Source organism: Aegilops tauschii, chromosome 3 (genome assembly GCF_002575655.3).
Source record: "Aegilops tauschii subsp. strangulata cultivar AL8/78 chromosome 3, Aet v6.0, whole genome shotgun sequence".
Taxonomy (NCBI): Eukaryota; Viridiplantae; Streptophyta; class Magnoliopsida; order Poales; family Poaceae; genus Aegilops; species Aegilops tauschii.
Window position 1 is genome coordinate 328,242,276 of NC_053037.3, and position 11,453 is coordinate 328,253,728.

The 11,453-nt window shown below is 39.9% G+C and overlaps 2 protein-coding genes across 3 annotated transcripts; one reads left to right on the forward strand and one right to left on the reverse strand.

Moving 5' to 3' along the window:
• The first annotated feature begins 272 nt into the window (after positions 1–272).
• On the forward strand, positions 273–4,302 carry LOC109747284 (polygalacturonase At1g48100). Of its 2 annotated transcripts, none has more exons than XM_020306366.4 (7): positions 273–871; positions 1,926–2,057; positions 2,554–2,730; positions 2,809–2,853; positions 2,936–3,143; positions 3,507–3,697; positions 3,780–4,302. In XM_020306366.4, exons 1-7 carry the CDS (start codon positions 407–409, stop codon positions 4,173–4,175), a joined length of 1,614 nt encoding a protein of 537 aa, XP_020161955.1. In that variant the 5' UTR covers positions 273–406; the 3' UTR covers positions 4,176–4,302. The 2 variants fall into 2 exon arrangements, with proteins under 2 accessions (XP_020161955.1, XP_020161956.1); XM_020306367.4 differs by having other exon boundaries at positions 277–871; positions 2,812–2,853.
• A 1,918-nt stretch (positions 4,303–6,220) lies between these two features.
• LOC109747289 (peptide deformylase 1B, chloroplastic) lies at positions 6,221–10,804 on the reverse strand. The gene is made up of 7 exons (XM_020306371.3): positions 10,512–10,804; positions 10,282–10,420; positions 9,540–9,732; positions 7,412–7,522; positions 7,069–7,131; positions 6,504–6,606; positions 6,221–6,409 (listed from the first exon to the last, which is right to left on the reverse strand). Exons 1-6 carry the CDS (start codon positions 10,717–10,719, stop codon positions 6,508–6,510), a joined length of 813 nt encoding a protein of 270 aa, XP_020161960.1. The 5' UTR covers positions 10,720–10,804; the 3' UTR covers positions 6,221–6,409; positions 6,504–6,507.
• Between the last annotated feature and the right edge of the window lie 649 nt (positions 10,805–11,453).

The following is an 11,453-nucleotide window of genomic DNA, read 5'->3' on the forward strand; positions in this document are numbered from 1 at the left end:
ATGTGATTATAGCAGAGAGAGATTACTGAAAATGTCATAATAGATGTGGTTCACCACCGACAAGTTCTCACTGAATAACCGCCGTAAACAAATTGCCAAGCATACATGATCATGGCGAGGAGCATAAGCAACAAGAAGACATCACTTACCAATTCCCTGTGCAGCTACAAGACCCTTGCATGCACGTGAGTTGGGGCCCCATTTCCCGCATTCATTTTCATCTAATCTTGAGAGGGAGGCGCAACCATGGCCACCCTGAACCTGAAGCTTGTTATTTAAAAGAGAGTCATCTGCCTTTCCCCCCTCACAAGCAATCCACACCTCTTATGTATGCTGTCTATCTATCTACTACCCAAGCACGTACAAACACTCTCCACACAGCTAGCCAACAGGTACAGACACAAGGATGAAGCTCAGAGTAAAAGGCTTCGGCCTCCTGCTTCTCCTTGTCTTGCTTGCTCTATGCTCCACCATTGATGTCTGCGACGCGAGGAGAGGCAAGCATTGGAGGCCAAGGAGCTCGCCGAGCTCCTCTCTGCTCAAGAAGAAAGGGAAGGCAAAGAAGGGCAGCTCCCACCGGCAGCACGGGGGCAACCGGCGAAGCCCGCCACCAGGCCCCCCTGGTGTTGGCAAAGGACACCAAACGCCATACCAGCCAAGCCCCAATGTACCTGTAAGTCCGAGCCCGAGCCCGAAGCCAAGCCCTGCCAAAGGCAATGGACATTCAAGTCCACAGCCTCCATCTCCGAGCTGTGGAAAGGGCAGACAGCCGCCGCCGCAGCCACCACCTGCGGCCTCGGCCTCACCGGGCGCGGTGTTTAACGTGGTTGATTTCGGAGCCAAGGGTGATGGAGTTTCAGACGATACAAAGGTCGGTCAATATCACTGCCCCTCAAATTGCTGTTCGCTAACTTGGGTAGCATCATGCATTCCCCGACACAGAAATTCTCACTGCCAATTCCATTTTGCATTGCACATTTCCTTTTGTAATCCATATCAGCCATGTCATGCATGACGGCTCCGTGTTGATCAGTCCAGGAAAACAGGTACCACTAGGCATGGGCTTTCTAAGATTAGAATTTCGGTATTTGTATATTTGGAGTGGAACTTCAGGTAGTGTGAAGATTTGGATTTTTGACAGACATATGATCCGATGTACATTTCATTGGGTCCTATGATCCATCGTCATCGACTACCCTCGCATGATTTCCAGTGCAGAGCCGCAGGAAATTGTCACTAGTGACAGACCTTTCTGTAGTCAGTATTTGCATGATTTCCTGTGCTTACTGGAAATTTTATTGGTTTATTTTTGGATTTTTCTGTTATTCACATGTCCACACTTCAAGCTAGTACGGCTTTTCTTATATTTTTCCCTTTTTGAGGAATCACGGTCTCTTGGTGAACAAAGTGGGGCATCCACTCATTGTTCACAAGAAAAATATCGATATTTTTCAAAATATTTTTGCACGCAAGAAACATATTGATGGTAAAAATTGTGATGAACCAACAGTACCTTTTTTTAGTGTTCTCGAAAACCAATTCTTTAAATTTAATTTTAAAAATTTGAAAAGATGAAAATGTTTGATGTAGAGGCATACTTGAAATCCAAAATACATACCAGAAAAAAGATTCAATGGTAGTTAAACTCATGGAAATTGGGAGATGCGTTGCAAGTTTCCAAAAAATAAGCTTCCACCAACATTGAACAGTGTATTTGGGCTTCTTTTCGGCCAAAAGAAATCCTCATTTTCTGGGTACGGTTTTGGATAGTTTTCATTTCGACAAAACCATAGGGGCACAGTGGAACTATATACTACGATTAGCTTAGGGATCTGAGCTCTACAAGTGTATTTTGCCGCTGGGTTCATTTTATGGAACTAGAGTCTAGTCTTTTGAGAACCACTAATAAATTAGTGTGCATGCAGGCTTTTCAAGCCGCGTGGGCTGCTGCGTGCAAGCTGGGAGCATCTACAGTTCTTGTACCAGCAGAACTAGAGTTCCTTGTTGGGCCAATCTCGTTTTCTGGGCCTTACTGCAAACCAAACATTCTTTTCCAGGTAATTCTGCACCCCCCCCCCCCCCCCCCCACCCACCCAGAAAGGTAATTCTGCACCTAATGCCAAATATATACCTGAAAAAGCTTTCCCCATTACCTGCATTGAACAGCACGACTCCTTATTCTAGAGATAAAAGTTTGTATGTTTGTATAGATACACCATCCTATGTAGTATGTACTCTTATATGTGCAGGGAAAATGATCTCTTGATGTTATGAGCATGTAAAAGATTCCAATGCTACATTTGATATGTCAAAATAATTCAAAGTGTTTTCATGTTTAAGACCGTAAAACATTTCCAATCCTACATTGATACAACATAATAATTTAAATTGTTTCTATGTCTAAGATCATGCCGCAGCAGGTTTGAAGTGGCAGGATATTTGAAAATAAAAATGAAACGAAAATTTTCATGTGTACAAAGAGAAACAAACTCCAATCTGGCAAAGGTGAAACACAAAAACATAATGGGGTTAAATGATGTGCTAATTTTGTAGTTGGAAGGAACGATCTTAGCCCCAACAAATGCTAAAGCATGGGGTTCTGGCTTGCTTCAATGGCTTGAATTCACCAAACTAAGTGGATTATCAATTCAAGGCAGTGGCACCATAAATGGTAGGGGGCAACAGTGGTGGACCTACTCAGACCCAAATGACGATGAGGATGACGACAAGGTAAGACCCGACCATTTAGTACTAAATCACTCAATTCAAAAGTTGGTTTATTAATCACTAACCTTGGATACAATCCAGCAGTACAATGAGGAGCTTGAGAGGATGCCACGGGTTAAACCTACGGTAAGATCACTATCTTAGTGCACATTCAGTACTGTATACCAAAACAAACCTCGGGCAGTTTTGATTCCATACTCTGATGCAGGCATTGAGGTTCTATGGTTCTTCAAATGTCGTAGTGGCTGGTATCAAAATTGTCAACAGCTCACAGTGCCATCTCAAGTTCGACAACTGTCAAGGGGTGCTGGTCCACGACCTGACAATATCCTCCCCTGAGAACAGTCTCAACACTGACGGAATACACCTGCAGAACTCCAAAGATGTCAGCATTCATCATACCAACTTGGCTTGCGGTAATTCCTCTTTATGACCAACTTCAAGAAGAACTTTGTTTTGCAATCTAGCATGCATTCATATTATGTTCAGCAATTTTGTTTTGCCAACACGTGTCCACGTGAAACATATCTTTAACAAGAATTTGAGAACACACGACAATTTAAACATTCCAACAAACTATAGTGTAAGGCATATGATTAACTGAAAGCATGTCCCTCTGTTCTGCAAGCTCTGCAGTGCAGCGGACAGTTCCAGATATAAGAGGGTACACTGGAAAAAGGCGGCGAATCGTATCGAAAGCATCTTTTGCAGTTACACAAAAATAGTACAATGAGTATATAGCACAGATCACATGGCATCTTTTGTCTTGTTCCATGCAGGTGATGATTGCATCTCCATCCAGACAGGATGTAGCAACATATACATACACAATGTGAATTGTGGACCAGGCCATGGAATCAGCATTGGTGGACTAGGCCGGGACAACACAAAAGCATGCGTCTCTAATGTAACAGTAAGAGATGTCAACATGTTCAGAACAATGACTGGTGTCAGAATCAAGACCTGGCAGGTAAGATCAATAATTAAAGAAAGAGCATGCAGAATAAACTCATAATACCTACTGAGCTAAACCAATTGAATTCTCCTTGCAGGGTGGTATAGGACTGGTTCAAGACATAAGGTTCTCAAACATACAAGTCTCCGAAGTTCAAACACCTATTATGATAGACCAGTTCTATTGCGACAAAAGAACGTGCACAAATCAAACATCAGCAGTGGCGGTATCAGGCGTTCAGTATGAGAACATCAGAGGGACATTTACAATCAAGCCTCTCCATTTTGCATGCAGTGACAGCTCACCTTGTTCAGGGATCACACTTACCGGGGTACAACTTAAACCCGTGCAAATAGCCCACTACCACCTAAACAATCCATTCTGTTGGCAAGCTTTTGGGGAACTCTTCACTCCAACCATCCCTCCCATAGCTTGTCTGCAGATCGGAAAACCTGCTGGGAACAACTTGCAGTCATACCATGACATATGCTGAAACACAGATAGTATCCTCATCCATTAGTTGGTGCTTATCCATGAGTGGTCGTTGTGATGCTTCCGACCCTTTGCACCATTGCTTCGTCATGTGCATATATACACAGTTAATTTATGTTTTGTTATCATGGCAAGTGTGTCATGTTTGTGGTAAAGCAAACATAATATTTTCATATAAAATGGGCAGGCAGACAGATTATATGTGTGAGCTGAAAAAATATAGGGCATGTTATTCTATGCCAATACAAAGTATAAGTGTTACTCCCTCCGTCCCATAATATAAGAGCGTTTTCTACACTGGATGGAGGGAGTAGAAAATAATATTACAGCACTTTTGCACATTCTACACCTTACTATTTAATAAAAACAGTGCCAACATCGGTAAAGGTGAAACAAATGTTAACAACCCAAGAATCCCAATGACAATGTTGAATGTACAATATGGAATAACTCAATTAAGATTCAGAAACGGATTGCTACAGTATAATAAATGTTTAGATGACCAACAAAGTATACTGATTGATTAATCGAAGGAAAAGTTTGTTTTCGCACTTTGGCAGAAGGAACAGCAAAATGATATTAAAATGAACTGTTAGAAAAATGAACAAGTACAATACATCCATCTTCTAAGCAACAAATGCCAAAAGCATTTGCAACATACACATTCTGTATTCAAGACATGTAGCAGTGCAGCGCGAAAAGGAAATGTATTTTTTTTAGGTTTAGCTAGAAAGATTTTGACGGACGGATAGAAAAAAAAATGTTCAAACAGATCAACTTAATTAAATAATAATGGTGCAAAAACAGAATAAGTGAAAGCGAATTAACCGTTAGAACATGACAGAGAAGTGATGATTTGTTAACTACTCCCTCCGTAACTAAAAAACGTCTTATATTAAGTAATGGAGGGAGTAGGTTATCATGATCACTCATAAGCATTTTTACCATCTTTCTAGCATTATAACTCGACGAGAATAAGCTATCTTTGAATAAGGGAACAACAAATATAAGCTATAATGGAAGATACGTAAATTGGTGCAACACTTACTGAACCTTACAATGTGATCTCACTTCTAGGTGGACAGCCAACATGTTAACGCATAAGCATTTTTACCGTCTATCCAGCATTATTATAACTTCTAATCTTAATTGCCTGTCAGTTCCATGCACACGGATGAGCTAAGGCATTAACTTTTACATAGTTGGCCCATACAGCTTATATACCCATCTCTAAATTATCACAACCAACGCTAAATAAATAAAGCGTTGCCATCAAGAAGCAAAATTACAATATTTTAAATACCAAGACTAATTCACACAACATCTATTTTGGAATGGATGTCACTATCTACATCAACCACATTTCTTAACTATAACAAATTATTATTTTAAAAAGTAGAGTTTTGTATGAAGATCACATCAAACCATATTATTAGGGAATTTCGTCATACATAATGATAGCACACATGTAAACTCAATGTAAGTCAATTGATAAACATGAAAATGTACCACAGTCACCATTCTTATTGAGATATTACTACCAATGTGCTTTCAAGCAACACTTTCCCCAATAATCCGTATTTATGTTGATCAAACAGCTTGTGAAGAAAAGTGTCATGTTTGCATGGACTTCGTTGCACCAGATTTGCCACCACGGAAAGATTAGGATTTCTTAGTGCACTGTTAGATATAAATATCGCAATGCTAGAAACAAACATAATGGCAAAAAGACATGGGGCCATACAGCCATGTTATACAAAGATATACTAGCATATGATGTGTTCTCAAGTACGTATAATACATGCTGGCCAATGCAAGAGATGCACCAACATCACTGCGCATTATCCAGTTAAAGGCTATGAACTTGCCATTGTATAAAATACACATTCATGGCTCAGCTATTTGGTTGTTACAACTAAGGCCAGGATGTAATCTTTGCTTTGTACTTTAAATTTTGAGAAAAGAAGTCAACACAAACTCGTGGAAAGAGAGAAAGTACAGTATAACCCCAAGATCATAGCATGCAAAATACTATTCAGATATTCATTGTTGGAAAATAATACTTCATTCATAAATAGTGAAATTTCTGTGTATAATTTCATTAATGTTGTACATAACTAGACATAGCAAAACTGCCAAAACTAGAATGACAGCAGTGTATGCACCAACAAACAGTTCCACAAAAACTTGAATTTGTAGCTCAGCTTGATGATGCCCTTGGAAAGTTTGCAGAACCTGTTTGTACAGTAGCAGACAAAGATTTCAGAATTGCTTAATAGAACATGAAAAGACACACGAAGTAGACAGGTTTAAGATGAAGAAGACTGACGGAATCATCTTGAAAAACTAACGACATCCTTTGTCCCTCTGTAGTTTGCTATAGTTTCAGGGCTTGCTTGTCCTGTTATTTCCACGTATTTGTCCTCTAGACTCTATTGGAAATGAGAAATTTCGACTAGACGTAAGCAAAGTTAGAAAATGAGATACGGCATAACAAAACATAAACACATGTGCACATGCTTCAAGAAATATTATGCCATGTTATTCAGCAAATATACCAAACCTTGACAACCCAAAAACCCAAAGTCATGTAACTCCAGCCAACAAAGCGTTAATAAAAAACTCCAACCAAGAAAGACCAACACATATACAAAAAAAAGGGATCATATCTTCATCATGAACAGCCGTGTTGATAACAACAAACAAATTAGTGCTTCTATGCTCTCCCAAAAGAAAAGTAAAATTTGGAGGGACATTAGTGTCTTATTTGAAGCGCCTCACTATTCCAATAATTACAACACTGCTGGCTTTTGAGAGAGCATATAAGCACAAGAACTAATATCAAATGATATTCCCAGTGTAACTACACCTACTTCGGATTCACATTTACTAACCTTCAGCTGCTCATATATGCTCTCAACAACATCCATAGTCATTCTGTCAAAGAAAAGGATTCCCTGCAAATCCACAAGTTGATGGTGAGTGGTCACATGACTATAGTGCTGAATGTGTTCACACACCAATATAAGCTCTTCATTACGAAAATTGAGGTGTCCTTAGACCCAATTGGTTTGTTGGATCAAAAGTAACATGGACAGTGAAGTAAAGAGAAATAGACTTGATTTAGTTGGCCATTGAATATGTCATTCACATAAATGAACTCAAGTGAAAGATTTAATTCAAAAATCTTACATAAATACATGACAAAATTAAGTTCGATCAAGGTTAAGCCCATACCTGTAAATGATCAAACTCATGCTGGAAAACTCTTGCAGATAGTTCTGATAATTTAACTTTGATCTTTGCTCCACTAGCATCTTGAGCATCAATTTTAACAGTGTCTGGTCTCTGCATAGCACAGTGGTGAAAGATAATTGCAAATGCCATATCCCATAAATTAGTAAAATCCTCCTTTTTCAGAAGAACGCAAATACTAAATATAAAAGAGTACTAAATAATAGGATCAACAAAGGTGGATATTAGGTGCATTCCCTAACTTGTCTACTCCCATCATTTGTTAGATATCTGATACTTTTGTCTTATATATGAACGCTTAGTGACATAATATAGATAGTTAAGATAATAAGTATGGTGAATGTTAACAAGCTTTAAACTCTAAATCTCATGTACTCAGATTTTTCAGTAGCAATTTGAACTTGTGAAAACATAATCTATTTGAGTAATGCAGCCATGCAGGTCATACTTGCTTTAAAGTAAATGCAAACTGAAATTATATTTCGAGTGTTGGTGCAGGTTTAATTTCAGATGGCTATGTGGCTGATAAATATCACTAATATTTCTGGGTGATTATAAAAACGAAAAAAACAACCTTTTAACCCTGAAATAGCAGAAGTTTACTTTCGAATCTTGAACTCTTGAATCAATTTACCGCTGGCCCTATCCCAAGTGGTTTGCGCAGACTGAGACGACATATGGCAGATATGTGGATCACTTTACTCTTGCCTTGTCAGCAACTTAATTAAAACATAAAAAAAATCAAGAAATCAGAAAAATAATACTACGTCCGATCCGAATTAATTGGCGCAGCCTCTATACAATGTAAAATGGACATTGTATAGAGGCTGTGTCAATTAATTCAGATCGGAGGGAGTATATATTTTTACGAAAAGTGAACTATTTAGGAAATTGAGGAGAAGATTTTTCAGATTGACTATTGAGTCTTTTTTCAGTTTGCCTACCAAAAAAAAAACTTTTTAGAACTTGGGTTTTTTCAAACTGACACTAAAAAAGTTTAGCTACATGTCATCTGAGAACTACTGAATCTGCTCTTTTTTTCTTTCACTAAAGGAAAAAAGAATCTGGTTTTTCCCATTGACTTTCTACTATTTGTGAATTGCTTCGAAGTTACAGACCTTTCCAAAAAACTGATTATTATGATTATCATTAGCATTATTATTTCACTTTATTGTCTGAATTATTTAATTCTTAATTTTTCACTTAAGTTGCTGGCATGGCAAGATGGTGGCACGTGTTGTCTCAGTCAGCACAAAACCGTTTGAGAGAGCCAGGGGTAAAGTAAACTGATTAAAGAGTTCAATGTTCAAACAACCAGATTTTACAGTTCAAGTTTGAAAAATGAACTCCTGGCTCCTGCAATAGTTCAGGGTTGTAAAGTGGATTTTTTCTATAACAATATACAGAATTTGGAATTAAGCAACACATGACAAATGAGACAAATATTAAATTCAACACATGAAAGATGTATCTTTCTCGCTATCAAACAAGAACACAGCTGGTATTGGTGTCGAGACTAGCTAATGTGTGTGCTTTTCCACAGAAGTTATTTTTGCAGTACATATCTTCTATATCTAAATAGTTAGCCCCCACTAATCTATTTCCCTCAACATGCACACATGCCACCTCAGCATGCAAACATGCATGAAAAAGTCCCAGTCTCAACATACAAATATGCATGAGAAGAGACTCAGCTCAATAACAAAATATAGTAAATCATATGTATTTCAAATTTAGTTCTTATACTACAAATTTAAATTTCCTATCGAAAAGAACTAAATCTAATCAAAATATATAGTATTTCAAAATTTAGCTATGTTCTTAATTTAAAATTTATATTACATACAACTAAATCTAATTAAAATGTATTTCAATCAATTCTTGGAGCAACGCGCAGGGTATCATCTAGTTATCAGTTAAATGTGTATGCCATCATAGCACCTGGGTTTTGTGCAAATGTTGAAAAGTTATCTCAAAAATATATAATTGACTCAACCGTATGTCCTCCGTAGAATGGATGGCAACCAGTAATTCCTAGTAACTCAAGAGGTGAACAGACACCGCCAACAACTTAGATCTTAATAAGAGCAAAGATAAAGGTAATTCTCACCAGCACATTGGCATATATTCCAGGGAACGACAAGCACCCTTCTTCATAGACTGACAACCGCTTCGAGAACTTGTAAACTACTGGGTTGACAAGGACAATTTCCTCTCCTTCCCCTTTCACCCCAGCTGGGTTGAATACCATGAGCTGCACGTTCACTCCAACTTGTGGTGCCGAGAGACCAATGCCATCCGTCCTGTAGCATGAAACCAGGTCAATCCTTTCTAAAAACAGCGGAGAGGCCTATGAGGTTATGATTGAATGTTTGCACCCACTAGACTATGACTAAGGCATTTCAGGTCCACCATAAGTAAATGAGTAGTATGACATATAGCCCAGATAAAAAAGCTATTAACTATAGCAGTAGTATCATGTGCACTCATGCACAACTACCTGACCATTCCAGGGCTCAGAGCCTCAGATAGCCTCATGAGTATAAATGACACCTCAATTTGCTAATTTGACAAGAACAATGCCTATAAAATACTAGAGAACGTAGGAGATGTGCACACATCCTAACCACCTAGCGACTCTCGGGGTGTATGGAAAGTCAGTGTATACAGGAAGAGGCAAAAATCAGAGCACTATATGGACTTCTACAAGCCAGTGGTGCTCAAATTAACGATACCGTGCATATATTTAGTAAAGAAAGTGGCACGGCAACCTCATGTGCATTTCATCAAACAGCTCCGGTGCGCACGGCAGAAGCAAGGTAAAAGGCACATGGCTCTACGTCCAGACTCACTTGTACATGACATCAAACATCTCGTCCGCGAGGGAGCGAAGGTTGTCGTCGAAGGTGTTGATGCGCTTGTTGCGTGCGCGCAGGACGGGGTCGGGGTACTGCACTACCTTGAGCGGCCGCTCGAACCGCAGGTCCGCAGCTACACCGTGCAGTAACAACAACTTAGTAAGAGAATTAGAGATGGAAGCTACAATCCGAGTATAGAAGAGTTCCTGGAAGCGGCTGCTAACCTGTGGCGAAGTCGTCATCCTCGTTGAGCGGGGCGGCGGCCGTGGAGGAGCCGAACCCACGGCGCGTGCGGGCGGCGAGCGGCGTAGCCGGGCCGGTGCGTGGTAGGGGCAGGGTCCTGGGGTGGGTAGCGAGGAGGGGGCGAGAGGAGAAGGACGCGAAGGCGCGGAAGCGGGGGCAGAGGCGAAGGTGGAAGCACGCGGTCGCCATGGTAGTGGCCTGTCCCTTCTCGTGGCCTGGTTCGATTTTTTTCCCCGTTGGAGAGTGGTGTGCGGGCACCACAAGGTCTGACGTGATCGGATTGCATTCAAAGAAAAAAGGTCGACGTGATCGGACGGCTGTAGCCAGTCCAGTTTTTCTTATATCTGAAAATATGACCTGTTGCTTGTTTTTTTCTACGACTAAAACTCGCTGTTTTATATGCTCAGTTTTTTTTTCGGAAAATATGCTCAGTTTTTTAGATTACCATGGTTTATTTTACCGTGAGCTGTTTGTCTGTCACTAAAACTACTTCCATACTGTAGTATTGGCAAAACCATGGTACTTCAACCGCAAAAAAAAAAACATGGTACTTTCTCTGTATTTAAAAAAAAACCTAGACTTCTTTTTCTTAAAACTGAGCTAGCGAGAAAAACGCCTCACATTATCTTCTCGTACAGCTGCAACCTGCTAGCCGAGCGTTGTGCCGGCCATAGCCTCTGCTGCTCTGCCGCGGTGCACTGTCTTCTAGCTGCAGAGCTGACCTAGTGCTCCTCTTGCTTGTGCGATTTTTGCCCATTGGTTCTATAGCCACAACACACGAGGGTCCATATCCGACTAATCAACCAAACCATTAATAAGTGATGATGATTATCAATAAATCAACCAGTTTATGCATGTTGGTGGTCTTTGTGCATGGCCCTTCAGTTTGCAACGGGTAGCTTGCTAGGAACACGCATGTTTCC